We start from the raw sequence: 14,772 nt of genomic DNA, 5'->3' as shown, positions 1-14,772 counted from the left end.
CAAGGGAACACATTACGAAAACTATACACATGTAAAGTAATGATGATAACTGGCCTTCATGTTGGGACTGTCCTTGCCAGGGATGACGTGGGAAGGAGACCAAAGACCAGAAGGTTCCTGGGGAGGAGGAAAGGTGAGCGGAGTCCAGCTGTATTATTTCCATTGCTGTTGTTGTTTGATCTGAATCAATGCTTAGGTTTAAACAACCCCATTTTACAGATGAGGACACTAAAGCTCTACAAAGTTGAGTGACTTGCCCAAGCACAGAGCAAGGATTTGAGCCCAGTGTTCTGTGACCCCGAAGCTCACACTCTTCCCTTGGTACATGCTGCTGTTCATGGTCTTTGAGTTGGGGTTTTGAGGGAGTCAGGTTCTGTGGCTGAGACAAAGTCCTCAGCATGTGGTTAGCAGAAGCGTCAGGGGCCTCCTCTCAATCTTTAATCTGAGTCATCCCAGGGGTAGATGCAACCGCCATTCACCATTCCCTTTCGGGAACTGTGCACCACCACGTTGTCAGTGACAGCAACGGCCAAGTCTCCCAGGGTGACACAGGCTCTCACCTCACAGATCATGTACAACTTGCCTTCCGCACCAGAAGGAAGGGCCCAACTGGCAAAGCTCTGAGGGCTGACCGGGCCCCTGGGGAGTCACAGGCAGCAAGTCTGTGTCACAGAAAGTCACCCAGAAGATGTATGAGTCTCACCTTTCAAGAGACTCTTGAATATCTTAAACCAAAGGTCTTCAGACCTTAGGCATGGTTAGCTGAAGCCTAAAGAAAATTAACACTTTTCTCATCATGGGTCCTTCAGGCGGACAGAGGGTGGGACTGCACAGTGGTAGGGAATTGATGGGGATCCTAAGTCAGTATCTGCTTAATAAACATAGAAAAGACTCACTTGAGTGAGTACAGACGCTCACTTGAGTGAAAGACAGTAGCTTGTCCTCATGGATGCGGCTTTGGATGACCATCCTAGGATCCTGTGGATCTTTTTTTCCAGGTTTTTTCCTTCTTTTTTAAAATTGAAATATAGTTGATTTACAATGTTGTGTTCATTTCTGCTGTATGGCAAAGTGATATATATATATATATATATATATATATATATATATACACATTTAAAAAAATATTCTAGGATCCTGTGGATCTTAAATGAGAAGCCCCCATTTGGATTTCTTTGTCCTTCTAAGTGGGACGTGGCGGACACTGTTTCCATGGAATGCAGCATTCAAGTCATAAGAGAGTGTAAGAGTGAATTATCTTTTGCCTTTACATTGCAAAGCATCTGTATAAACATGTTCAATTTAACTAGCCAAAGGGCACAGTATTTTGATGCTGTTCAATCCCTATTCTTAGATAAGAGTAGCTTCAAAGACAGCTTTGCATATTTCCTTTCACCTACCCAAATACCATGGGTATTAACTTAGACAAATGTTTCCTTCTCCTCTTCAAGGTCATGGGGCTTGGTGCAAGAAATCTCTGCTCTGAAGCATCGACAAAGAAATTTTGGAATTTAGTTCTCTGACGCCTTCTCTTCAAGAACTACTCGTCTGTGTGGTAATAAACAGAAACTGCTCACAAACAACTGATTTGTTCTTTTCAAAATGCATCCCTCCCTCTGCTGTTCATTTCCCTAAAATAAAACCACCCACAGGATAAAATGAGTAATTCCTGGAGTAAGCAGTGCCATAGCATTTTTTATTAAAATATGTCTGGCATGGGAAGTCTACTAGGAAATGCCCTCCAAATGAGGATTAATATCAGGAAACTTGGTGTAGTCTTGTGATACTGGCACACAATGCCACCACCTCCACCACTGGGGCAAAGATTAACAGCCTTCATCAAGCTAGGAAGACATCTGCTTCTGAGTAATTTGGGGCAAATGTAAACGTGGGCTCCACTGGACTCTGGCTTTGGAACAAAGCAAATGTTAGAGGCCTTGCATTCCTTAATCAAGTTGCTTTGAAACATCTAAGTTTAGGTAAGAATAGAGACTTTTGACTAGAGGCTTCTTGTCTGCTCACTGTGGGTGTAACTTGATGGTGTATTTCTCAGCTCTTGTATCACCCTGACCTCATTTTGACCTTGAGGTTGCTTTTTTTTTTTTTTTTTTTTTTTTTTTTGCGGTACGCGGGCCTCTCACTGTTGTGGCCTCTCCTGTTGCGGAGCACAGGCTCCAGACGCGCAGGCTCAGCAGCCATGGCTCACGGGCCCAGCCGCTCCACAGCATGTGGGATCTTCCCGGACCGGGGCACGAACCCGTGTCCCCTGCATCGGCAGGCGGACCCTCAGCCACTGCGCCACCAGGGAAGCCCTTGAGGTTGCCCTTTGATCACTCCACGCATGGATGATGGCCAAGCGGAGTTTTGGTAACTTAGATTGAGGTCTGCTTAAGAGGAGAGCTTATGTATCTGTATATTCCCAGAGCCTAGAACATCTGGGCCTTAGTGGATATTCCAAGTTTTGCTGAATTGGCATATTGTAGAAATAGGATTTAACCAGTACTTATTGAGCACCTACTATATGTGCTCCCCAAGGTTGTGTGGCAAGATTTTTCAAAGTGGAAAACCAAGGGACAAATGGCCTTTTATTTATTTATTTATTTATTTTAAATGCTAGGTACAGCTGAGAGTGTAATCATTCTGGACTGAGTTGTCAAGGCAATTTTTTAATTTAAACCAAAACTGTGTGCAGAGCGTTATTTTAGTGTTGTAGGGATTTTACAGAAGGTAAGGAAGGCCAGATGTCTGCTCCCAGCAAAGAACTTAAAATCCAGAGGCGCTGGAGGCCAGACACTGCAGGTACAGGTCTGGATGGGGCATCTGAGCAGCTACTGCAGGTCAGGAAAGCAGGGTGGCTTGGACATGTAGGAAACCTACATGGGAACCTGCAGGGACCAAAGTCAACAGGCTGGATTGGTCCGTCAGATTCAACTGTCAGTCCCTTTGATGGACAGATTTCCAATCCAATCCAATCTCAGTGAAGTGTTTTCTTAGGCCTGTTTTGTTTCATTTGTAAAGAATGATGTGCTCAGGCTTCCCTGGTGGCGCAGTTGTTGAGAGTCCGCCTGCCGAAGCAGGGGACACAGGTTCGTGACCTGGTCCGGGAAGATCCCACATGCCACGGGCATGCCACGGAGTGGCTGGGCCCGTGAGCCATGGCCGCTGAGCCTGCGCGTCCGGAGCATATGCTCCGCAATGGGAGAGGCCACAACAGTGAGAGGCCCGTGTACCGCAAAAAAAAAAAAAAAAAAAAGAATGATGTGCTCTTGGATAAGCTGTGCCCAATGGCAAAAAGCCATCTGGGTCCGTAATATCCTTTGCAATTTCCCTCAGTGTAGAACTTCACAGCCCACAGGTCAAGGTCTCCCAACTTGAACAGGAGAATGAATGTTCATGAAATGGATGGATGGGGAGACGGACGAATGAATGAATGGATCCAGTGACACAGTCCTCGGAACATCCTAGGATACTCTGAGACTTTTAAAATTGAAGCCAGGCAGCCACTGCACCAGCCTGCTGACTCCAGTCTCCCTCCTGCAGCCTGTGGAGGCTCTGGAAAGAGATGAATGCCCTAAGAGGAGGTCTTAGGCTCGAGATACTTCCTGTGGTTTCATTCTCTCCTCCAAACACCGCCAGCAGAGCTTCGGACTACACGCCCCGAGATTCAGATCTCTCTCAGCTGCAGCTTGCCCTGCTCATCGTCATTGGATTCCTCCTCTTTCAGCTCTGAGCCTTCAATGTTTTCCTACTGTCTTCAGACTGAAAAGTTCAAATTCCTTAGGCAGACGCTCAAGGCCCCCCAAATTTGGCTCCTACATACTTTTTATGTTTGAATTTCCCCCCTAAGAACCCCTTCTAAGAGCAGACCCTTCTTGGGAGAAGTCGGTTTAGATCTAGCTTGGAATTGTGAGACCTCAGGGAATACTGAAGCCATTAAGTTTTGTGAGTTCACACATGTAACTATGTAGCACTTCACTTGTTCAAAGAATTTTCACTGCTATTACCTCAAAACTAGGGCACAAAAGGTCAAGGTCCTTGCCCGAGACCACATAGGAAGTAGGTGGCAATGCAGCTCCTGCAGACGCCCCAAGATTGAGAACAGAGAATTCAATCCCTGGCATAAAGAACTGAGTCCTTAAAAAAAAAAAATCATGGCTCATTTTTCTTTTTTTTTCCTCCCCTCACGAGGCTAAATCTGTGAAACTGGAACAACACAGCAAACAGCTGAGGGCTATGGTCACAGCCCACAGACCTTTAGGGAAGATTTGGTCTTGGCCCAAATTTTCAAAAAAGCCAAATGGATCGGCAAAACACAAGTGCAAATGCTAGGCCCATGCTGACAGGGCATCTTGTGAGATATCTCCACAGGAAGCAAACACAGGCAATTAACTTTGCTGTAACAATGCGTGTGGCCAAATAAAAGACAAAACCGTCAGAGGGAGCCTCCACCGCCCCCCGCCCCAGTCCCCATTTCAAATGAATGCATAAATCTGGCTGAGCCTTCACTCTGGCTACTGACCCCTAATAGCAGGACATATACTCACATGTCTATTGGCATTTTGACCACTGTTGGTTGGCTTCTGAGAACCATGTGACCGGCTGAGGAAGCCACCCCAGAGCTCCTGATCCCAATGGGGGGATGGAGGGGGGCGTCCCAAAGGGCTTGGGTGTTACCATTGCCACTTCTCAGATGGGCAGACTGAGGGGAGCAAGCTTAAAGGACTTACAGGTACAATCTTACAATCCTAGACAAAGCATATGGCTGAAACAGGATCAGAGCCTGCTCTCCAGCTTGGGGACCTTCTCTAGGGACCAGAGTTTCTCCAGGTCTCTGCATGACAACCAAGCCTTCAGCTCTAATAACCCAGGGGCAGTGTGATCTGAGCTGCAGACTTGACCAGCAAGTCGGGAGATCGGAGAGCAAGTCCTGGCTGGGTCTTAGCCTCCTCTCCTTACCTCGAAACTTCTAAGTCACACCTGTGCAGCGGGTGCAGGCAGCAGTGCTGGCCAGGAAGTGTAAGGCAGTGTGAAGATCATGGTACCGGCTGCCTTCCCCTCGGTCGGTTGGCTCCGTAACACTCGATCTTGATGCAGAAACATTCGCGTAGATTGGTGGGTTGCTGTTACTGCACCAAGATGGTCTACTCTAACCTACTCTCCCATATAAATGAAAGATTAACCACTCCCAAGTCTATCTTCTATCTTTCTGGATTTGTTGAAGTGTTTCAATGATTTGCATGATATATTGTTCAGCACAGTGGTCTCAAACTCTATTTCTTTATGTTATGTGAACTAAGAATGGTTTTTACATTTTTAAGTGGCTGAAAAAAAATCAAAAGAAGAATAATATGTCATGAACAATGATAAGAAATTGAGCTTTCAGGGTCCATAAATAAAGTTTTTCAACACAACCATGCCCACTTATTTATGTATTTTACATTGTTACACTGTTACGGTGTAGCTGTTTTTATATGGCAGAATTGAGTAGTAGTGATGTAGATCATATGACCCACAAACCTCAAAATTTAAACTATCTGGCCCTTTATAGAAGAAATTTAGCCTTTTTTTTTTTTTTTGTGGTACGCGGGCCTCTCACTGTTGTGGCCTCTCCCGTTGCGGAGCACAGGCTCTGGACGCGCAGGCTCAGCGGCCATGGCTCACGGGCCCAGCTGCTCTGTGGCACGTGGGATCTTCCAGGACCAGGGCACGAACCTGTGTCCCCTACATCGGCAGGCGGACTCTCAACCACTGCGCCACCAGGGAAGCCCAGAAATTTAGCCTTTTAAATCAACTCTTAGTTTAGTGTAAAAGGCAGGCTACAGAATCACCCTATTTGCATAAACACTCTTTACACATAAGTTGAGAGAAACAAAACACTAGAATAGGGGTTATCTCTGGGTACTAAGATTATATGCAATTATTTGAATTTTTTCACCAAACTTCCTAAACATAAAAGTATAAGAAAAGAATATTAATGACATTAAGGAAATAATATCATAAATATCTTATCTTACTGTGAGCCAGAGACTGTTAGTTGTTGACATGCTTCATTTCACTTAATTCCCTTTCCACAGTATAGGTACCATTGTATCTGTGTTCTACAGATGAGGAAAAGAAGACTCAGGGAGTTTAAGTAACTTGCCCAAGGTCAGAGTGCTAGTGAGAAGCACTTTGTATACTTATGATGAAAACACACTAAAGAAACAAAAGGGGACAAGCTGAAAAGAAATTGGTTTAGGAAGAGTACTTTATTAGAATTCAGAGAATCCCAGTCCTAACAGACACTGAGGAGGTTAGAGATGCTTTGGGTATCCTCAGTAAGGAGATACAATATATTTGGAAGTATGTACCTGAAAAATGGCAGAGAACTGTGCTAATGAAGGCTGTGTATCCAGAAACATGTCAAGGCACAATGTGCTGACTTCCCAAGTTTTCCCATCAAATATTTCTTGACTTAGTAATAACATAAATGTCAGGAAGAGAGGACTGGTTGACTAAACTACGGTACTTCAACACAATGGAATACTATGCAGCTATTAAAGAACCAGGCAATAATCACATCCCTGCTGTTAGGTGGCACTGCGATTTTGAGACTGCTCTGTGGTGATGCAGGATAAAGCAAATAACATGAAGTACTAATGCTATCATCTGTGGTGTCCTTGAGAACCAGGATTCTCAGCATAGAGAAAGGTGACACAGACATAAGAAAGAAGTTAAATAAAATCCCTTGTAGTTTTGAGTTTGAATGGAAGGTATCAGTATGTACTTGTGATGTATTTTTATCAGAAATAACAACTACCTATTTCCTAGCTCTGGCCACTGGAAAGGCCTAAAAATGATGACCAACCCAGGAACAAGGAGTGCCTCTAAGTGCCCAAATGATGGTCTCTAAAAACCATTTCCCCCTAAGAGGAACCAGCGATTCTTAGAGAACTAGCTAATTCCGGGTCTGGGGACTGGCCTGGATCATCTTAGTTTCCTTGGTATTTGAATGACATCAAACACTAGTAGGGTCATGTCAGAAGGAGCCAACAGGGCAGAGATGGCACAATCCAAACATTGATAAAAATAATAAACAAAATGGATAAAACACATCAAATATGTTTAAACCCACAGGTTTACAAGGATACTAAAAGACACACACACAAAAAACCCCTAATTGGTCACCACTGGATGATGACAGTAAACCATTCATCATCATTATTATTATTATTATTATTATTATTTTTGCGGTACGTGGGCCTCTCACTGTTGTGGCCTTTCCCGTTGCGGGGCACAGGCTCTGGACGCGCAGGCTCAGTGGCCATGGCTCATGGGCCTAGCCGCTCTGCGGCATGTGGTATCTTCCTGGACCGGGACACGAACCTGTGTCCCCTGCATCGGCAGGCAGACTCTCAACCACTGTGCCACCAGGGAAGCCCCATTCATTATTTTTTAAATTGGCAAATAAAGGGAATGAATCAAACACATATTCCATCTTTCCTATGTGAACTGTATTACTAGATAATCAAATGGTAGATGCACTTGATTATTTGTATTTCAGTTAATAAATGAAGAAAGAATGATAGAATTAGAACAGCATTTTGTAACCCCTAATTAACTAATGGATTTCAGCAATAAGCATCAATAGCTGCTAAAACCACAGAGACAACTAGACATCATGTGCCTTCTGACAAGGCAGCACAGCACAGTCTGGGAAGTAGTTTTGCCCACAAAAATCAAACTTAAATCTGACTACATACCTAAGTCAAATGACCAGTTTACAGGAAATGCAGATGGTAGAAGGACACGTTAAATAGTACCACAGGGTTGCAGTCAGAAAAATCCAGACAGTGGAATCTCTCCAGCACAAAGGATCCAATTTCTTCATTAAGTAAATTGCAAGGGGTTGGGGGGTGGGTGGGGAGGACGTAAAAGGAGCCCGTAGATTACGAGGCACTTAAGACACATGGTGATCTACTGTGATGTGTGGGCCTTGTTTGGATTCTGATTTTGAATAACGATTTTAAAAAGGCATTTATGGAACTACCATAAATTTGAACACTTGCACGACATTTGATGATATTAAGAGATAACTGCTAATTTGTTAAGGCTTTGTGGTAATGTTAAGACCAAAGGGTCAGTTTCTCTTAGAGATACATACCTAACTATTTACAGTGAAATGATACAGTCTTGGATTTGCTTTAAAACAAATGGTGAAAAAGTAGGTGGGGACACAGATAAAATGAGATCAGTCTTGTAGAGATGATTGCTGAGTCTGGATGAGGGTCCACAAAGGTTTGTTGTTCCATTCCTTCTACTTTTCCACATGTTTACAAGTTTCCATAATAAAACATGAAAATAAATCCTTCCTGATGTCATGATCAGAGCAATAATACTGGGAGGGGAGCATCATGGTTCTGACCAGTATCCCTTTCCTCTTGTTTCATGAATAATGGAGAGTTGAGTTTTGTGCTTCAGATTGTTCATATGGGGAGCTTCTCCATCACCCATGGGGGTTCTCCATCACCCATGGAGCTTCTCTGTCACCCATGGAGCTTCTCCATCACCCATGGAGCTTCTCCACTACCCATGGAGCTTCTCTACACCCATGGGGATTCTCCATCACCCATGTGAGCTTCTCTATCACCCATGGAGATCTCTCCACCACCCACTGAGATTCTCTATCACCTATGGAGATCCTCTACTACCCATGGAGCCTCTCCATTACCCACGGAGTTTCGCCATCACTCTCCTCACCACGATATGTCACTATGTGCTTGGGACACATACACACACACATACAAAAATCTATTGGAAAAAAAAAAAGGTTTCTCATGACTTAAATATTTTGCTTTGAAGGTGCAAAGGGTGTGAGGGACTTCATAAAGCAAAGTCACTGAACTCTATAGAACCAAATCTACCTGGCACAGGTGTTCAGTGGAGCTCATGACCAGTGCGAGAGAAATGATAGTTGTGGTGTTGAGGTGGGTAGGTATTTCCATTCTGAAATTTTGAGCAAATGACAAGGCAAATCTGGGTGATGAGACACTGGCTGTGTTCTCATGTCATTACCTGCATCGGTGACTGTTTCCTAAATTGGGTAATGTCTGTGGGAGGGCAATCTCGCTAAATTCTCACCTGGGGACCTTACAAGTGAGAGAAATGAAGAGGGTCGAGGGGACAAGAGCAAAACCTTAAGCCCTGTCAGGGAGTGTAGGATGGCGGAAGGAAATAAAAGTTAGGAACCAGGAAGTGAGAAATGGGTCTGATGCTTACCTCTAGAAATGGCACCTCCCAGCCCTCAAGTTAAGCTTGCTGCTTAGGAGGCTTCTGTTTCTTTCGTCAGCCTCACCAGCATCTGTGTGGTAACGGTGCTTAGCAGGGTTGTGAGTTTCCCTCCCCCAACCACCAACCATGGGTCCCTTAAACCCTAGAGCTCATCCTGTTGAGGTACTTCATTTACTGGTGACACTGCCCATTTCCTTGTCTTTCTCTCCCACTAGGCTTTAACTCCCTTGAGGGCAGGGGCTTTGGCCTGTTCCTCGTGGTATCTCATCACATGGCACAGGCTCCCCAGTCACCACAGGTTTGGGAGTCACTGTGGAAGCAGTGCAGGGTGGTAGTTATGAGAGTGGGCTTGACCCCCCGCCCTGCCAGCTACTGTTCCCAGTTTGCCAATGTTGTGCTATGGTGTCCAGATTCTACTATGACTTATTACAGGACTTCAGGTTTTGTAAAACACTCTGAGGTTTTCCTGGAAAAGATACCACATATAATGGTAAATTTCTATTTCTATTTAACAATGTAACTCATTTAGGAAAACAATCCTCCTGGAATTCTTTTGTGCACCTACCTGGAGTGGTCTCCATTGATGGCCTTATAAATAATAAAACCTGAAATTGTAACTACATACAACGCCTTGGATGTGTGTTAAAGGGTGGGGTGGTGGAGCGGAAAAGTGAACATCTTGGGACAGAACTATTCAACTAGATAAGCAAACCTGGGCATCTTCGAATGTGTATCTCCCTCCATCTTTGACGTTTTGACTGGTTATCTCGTAGCTGTGAGAATCCAGATTGATTGCACTTGGGGCTCCGGGGGCCAGAAACTCCTGCCAGATTTCTTCCACCCTCTTGGCCACATCTTGTAGGGGTTGTTTCTTGAGATCTTGGACAGCCAACCAGAACCTGAAATGGAAGCACAAAGACAGTCTGTTCCAGGAGCTTAGTCAATAGCTGTTCTGCTGGACATGGTCCCAGAACTGACCTCCCATGGCACTCATTCTGCTGCATCCCCAAGCCTTCCCAGTGGCCACTTCACACATCACGAAGGCCGCAGGGACTGCTGAGAATACAAAGGCGTTCCATTATTGCACTAAATGCATGTTAGAAGATCACTGTGCTTCTGATTACCAAAAAGAGATTTCTCTCCCTCTACATCAAGTTTTCTCAGCCTCGGCACTATTGACATTTCAGGCTGGATAATTCTTTGTTGTGAGCGCTGCCTTGTTCATTGAAAGAGAGTTAGCAGCAATCTTGGCTTCGACCCGCAAGATGCCAGTGGCATCCCCTCCCCAGTTGTGACAACCAGAAAATTTCTGGACATTACCAAATGTCTTCTGGGAGATAAAATCACCCCTGGCTGAGAACTACCACTTGACATAGATGCCACACCACAGACAATGTGAGTCACTTTGCCATATCTGGTTGGGATATGGCAGCATCCAAATGAAGGAAAGATCCAAGAAGCAGATAGAATCTGGGCGTCATTAAGAATATTCGAGCTGGAAGGACCCAGTCATTCATATTATAGATGGAGAAACTGAGCCTATTTACAACATCAGTATTAGGCATGGTGCTTGGCATATAGTAGGTGCTCAATAAATGTCTGTTGGAATGCAGATGGGCTCATCTGGAACAAAGCTGAAGGGACATACGTGGGGAACCTCTCTACCAAAAGATTCTCCAGGGATCACTGGAGAGAAAACCCTCGTGCTCACATCCGTATTTGCCTCTCACAAATCCCTCAGCAGCAGCATGGTGTTGGAGAGGTGGGCGTGAGCTGTGAGCTCTTTTCAGCTGAGAGCAGCAGTAGCCAGGGCCAAAGCTTGGACAACAGCTCCCTAGGTCATGAGGAGGGTTCCCAAGGCATCCCTGGAGAGGGCTTTCAGCAGGACTCAGGTCTGGGTGGCACATCTTGTGCCCTGTGAACAACAGAGTCCAGTTTCCCCATCAATGAGACATGAGGACAGGCTCCTGGCTCTGTGGTTCCCACAGTCACCGGTATCACACCTACTCGAGTCAACAAAAGGGCAGGGACAAGAAAAGCTGAACCACGACATGGAGGAAGGTGCATTCAATCTGTCATCGAATTTCACCCACAGTAAGATGTACTCTTTTTTTTAAAGGGTAAGCATATTTTTCTGTTGCTGTTCAGAGATGTCTGTGGAGTCAAGTGCATGGCCTAAAGGTGCCACCCAGTGGCCAACTCAGGTAATGCAGCTTCATTTACACAAGGACAGAAGACTGGAGAGAGTGTGTGTGTGTATCCGTGTGTGACACAAGCTCTGTGAGCTCCAACTCTCCCCCTGATTTGCCATTAGTGATTCTAACGATCTCCCTGAAGAAAACCCTCATGGTTTCCTCGCTGGTCCTGAAGAGCGAGAGGCGGGGAAGGAGACAATCACTTCACTCAACCAGAAGATGAGGAAGTTCTCATCCCCGCTGTGCTGCTGTCTTGGAATTGCTGTATCTTTCTGGGCATCTCTCTCCTCGTGGCACAGTGGGTACAAAGCAGGTGGAGGGGTACGTGAGACAGGTCTGGTCTGAGCACTTCCTACCCGGTGTAACTCTGAAATGCTTTCAGGCCCCGTGTGTGGGAGCCATGGAGGGAGCTGCAGGGCGGCCACAGGTTCAATCCTGGGCCACTCTGATCCCTCAGAGCTCACCTCTTCCTCGGGTGGCCTGGGTGGAAGGTGCTTGGGGTTCCTGCCACTGCCATCTGCCATCACCTGCCCGTCGACACCAGCCCTCTGTCTTTCTGCCCCAGGTCTTTGGCGCTCACGTCCTCTGGCTACGCAGGGAGAGGGAAACTAGTGGCTGTTTAACCGGAGTCTGGTGGGCAGGGGGTAGAGTTTGAAGGGGGCTGTTAACTGTCCAATTGTTCGGACGGGTCTTTGAAACTCAGCTGGGAGTGGGTCTCCTCCATCCCCCTGGACGTTCCCTAGGTTCCTTGGGTCTCTCTGCCCCCCCACTAGGTCTGCCATGAAATGAAGCAGGTGGCCAAGTATTTAAAGGTGAAAAGGGTCATCTGGCGATAACAGTACCTATAAGGCTTTCTTCTCCTGGAGGACCGTGTTTGATGGGCAGGTAAAAGTTAGGAAACCAGCCCTAAAGAAAGGAACTGGTGTTGAGTTCAGAGGACTGGAAGGAGGGCTAACGGGCAGCTCGGTGAGTCCTCTGCAGCCCCGGGGAGCCACCTCGGGCTGAGGCCTGGGCCGGGAGCAACCTCTCCAGGCCAGTGTCCTTCCCAAGACCACCAGACCCGGCAATTTCTCACACAAATGATGACACCTGGGCGATTTGCTGCCCCCCTCAGTCACTGTCATGTGGGCGTCCCCTTCTGTCCCTTGTTCCAGTCTGCTCTGAGGAGCAGCTCTGGGGAGGCCCCGAGGCCCCAGCGGCTTCTGAGCGCCGCAGGCTCCCCGTGGCCCCTGAGGCCTCAGTGTCCCTTTGGCAGAATGAGTTGGGAGCCACATTAATGCACATCGCTCAGCTGGGTATACAGAAGGTCTGGGGTGGATGGAAATGGAAATTTCTGAATCAAATTTCATAAACTTTTACATAAAAAATTAAAAGGTTCCCTTTATCAGATAAAACCAAGTATAAAAAAAGCATAAAAAGAAACAACAGGCATGCTGGAGGACAGGAGAGAAGAGGAGGAGGAGGGGGGAAGAGGAAGGGGAGGGGTGGGGAGGACACTCCCCAGACAGCAGTTTTCTCTCCCTGCGCGCATGGGGACCCTCTCAGCCCTCTGTCTGCCTTGGAGATGACCTGTTTAATCCCTCTCAAGTGACAGCAAAAATGCTATCACAGGGGCTTCCCTGGTGGCGCAGTGGTTGAGAGTCTGCCTGCCGATGCAGGGGACACGGGTTCGTGCCCCGGTCCGGGAAGATCCCACATGCCGCGGAGCGGCTGGGCCCGTGAGCCATGGCCGCTGAGCCTGCGCGTCCAGAGCCTGTGCTCCGCAACGGGAGAGGCCACAGCGGTGAGAGGCCAGCGTACCGAAAAAAAAAAAAAAAAAAAAAAATGCTATCACAACAGCATCCTGACATCCCATATGTGTTTACCATCACTGGCTTCAAGGAACCTTTGCGTCAATTAGAAATTCAGAACAGGCTTGGTTTGTATTTGTCATCTGTGAGCCCATGGGCCTGAGCTGGGGGCTCTGATCCCCGGCTGCCCGGCCCCCCTCCCCTTGAAAGAGGCCCCAAAGCTCCCCTCCCCCATCCACTGAGGATGGGAGGCCCACTGAGGCCCCGGCGGCTTCTGCTCTTATCAAAAGCCTGCAGGTACCGCTGCTCCTCCAGGACACCAGCAGGGAGGAGGGTGCCAGCGGCGGCGGATTAGTGCCCACCCTGCACTAAGCCTCCGTGGCTTCTTGCGGCAGAAGGGTTGTCATGACTGGCAGGTCACGAGGACACGCGGGGATCAGGGAGACCACCTGTCCTGCTTTGCGGGAGTCGGCAGGGTGGGGCAGCCAGCCCTATGCCAGCACGTGATCCGTGTCATTGGCTTAGGAATGCAGGTGGCAACTGGCCTTTGCGGGGAGGCAGCCTGGGCTCAGACACCCCCGGCGCCAAGCAGCAGGGGATGGGACTTGAGGGTGGTCGGGGGCTGCCCCAGGGGGCCTCCTATCTCCTGCAGGGCCGGGTTCTGACAGGGAATGGGGTTTCCTCCCCAAGGCTGGCTGCAACAAGGGGAACCACGCAGCAGCTGGACGCTCTCCATCCTATCAGGAGGTCTGGGCAGCCCTTAGTTCCTCGCTTACCTATCTTCTCATCAACTAAGATTTTCATGGGTTAGAAAAATTCAGCTTTTAGTTCGTTCCCAGGGAAAAGCCAACTCCATGCAGAGGAAGGGTTTCTGTGCCCTCTGCTGGTCAACAGAGACTCGGGCACAACGAACGCCACTTGACTTAGTCTCTGGTTGGGCTGGAACCCCACCACCAGCAGCACCATGGAAGCCGAGTGATGGTTGCCAGGCAGTGGCTGAAATGCCACAGATTGTCCCAGTGTTGCGGGAGCACCTCTGTTCCCATTAACCATGTGTTTGGTTCGCGGGAACCCTGCCAGGCCTGGCCAACCTTCCGAGGTCTTCCTATGACTCCAGGCAACTGTGGGAGATGGGAGCACTCCAGGCCAACCTGGCGACTCTCCTGCGCTCTCTTTAATTGCTTCTCCCTTCAGCTGACACTGTGTGGAACAGGGATAATCAATCTGCAGGTTAGAAGAACAACCACATTCTCTCAGGAGAGTTACAGCTCGTAAAAAATGTACGGGGGATGGATGCTCTTTGCTGCAGGTTTTGATTTTTTAACTCGTGCCCTGCTGAGCGGCAGTGGGTGTCAAGCCAGGTAGGACAGAGATTTGTGCAGGGGAGATGGAAGGGGGCAAAGGTGGCAAGGGGCTCCTGTCACCATTCTAGGAAAACACACAGAGAAAAGAGAGGGACCAGCTCACTCCTTGGGACTCCCTGCTTCAGCACTGGGAGTCCTCACCTTGGATGCGTT

General features: G+C 47.5%; 1 protein-coding gene across 1 annotated transcript in view; it reads right to left on the bottom strand.

Moving 5' to 3' along the window:
• The window catches only part of RGS6 (regulator of G protein signaling 6), a 581,826-nt gene that overhangs the window by 36,207 nt on the left and 530,847 nt on the right, over positions 1-14,772 (bottom strand). Inside the window, exon 15 of the mRNA XM_082617819.1 lies at positions 9,983-10,169. Coding sequence (XP_082473945.1) covers positions 9,983-10,169 — 187 coding nt within the window. The remainder of the gene's footprint in view (positions 1-9,982; positions 10,170-14,772) is intronic.

This window comes from Mesoplodon mirus, assembly GCF_964341445.2.
Source record: "Mesoplodon mirus genome assembly, chromosome: 4".
NCBI lineage: Eukaryota > Metazoa > Chordata > Mammalia > Artiodactyla > Ziphiidae > Mesoplodon > Mesoplodon mirus.
The sequence above is the reverse complement of the archived record's forward strand: the minus strand, read 5'-3'. Positions and strand labels throughout refer to the sequence as shown.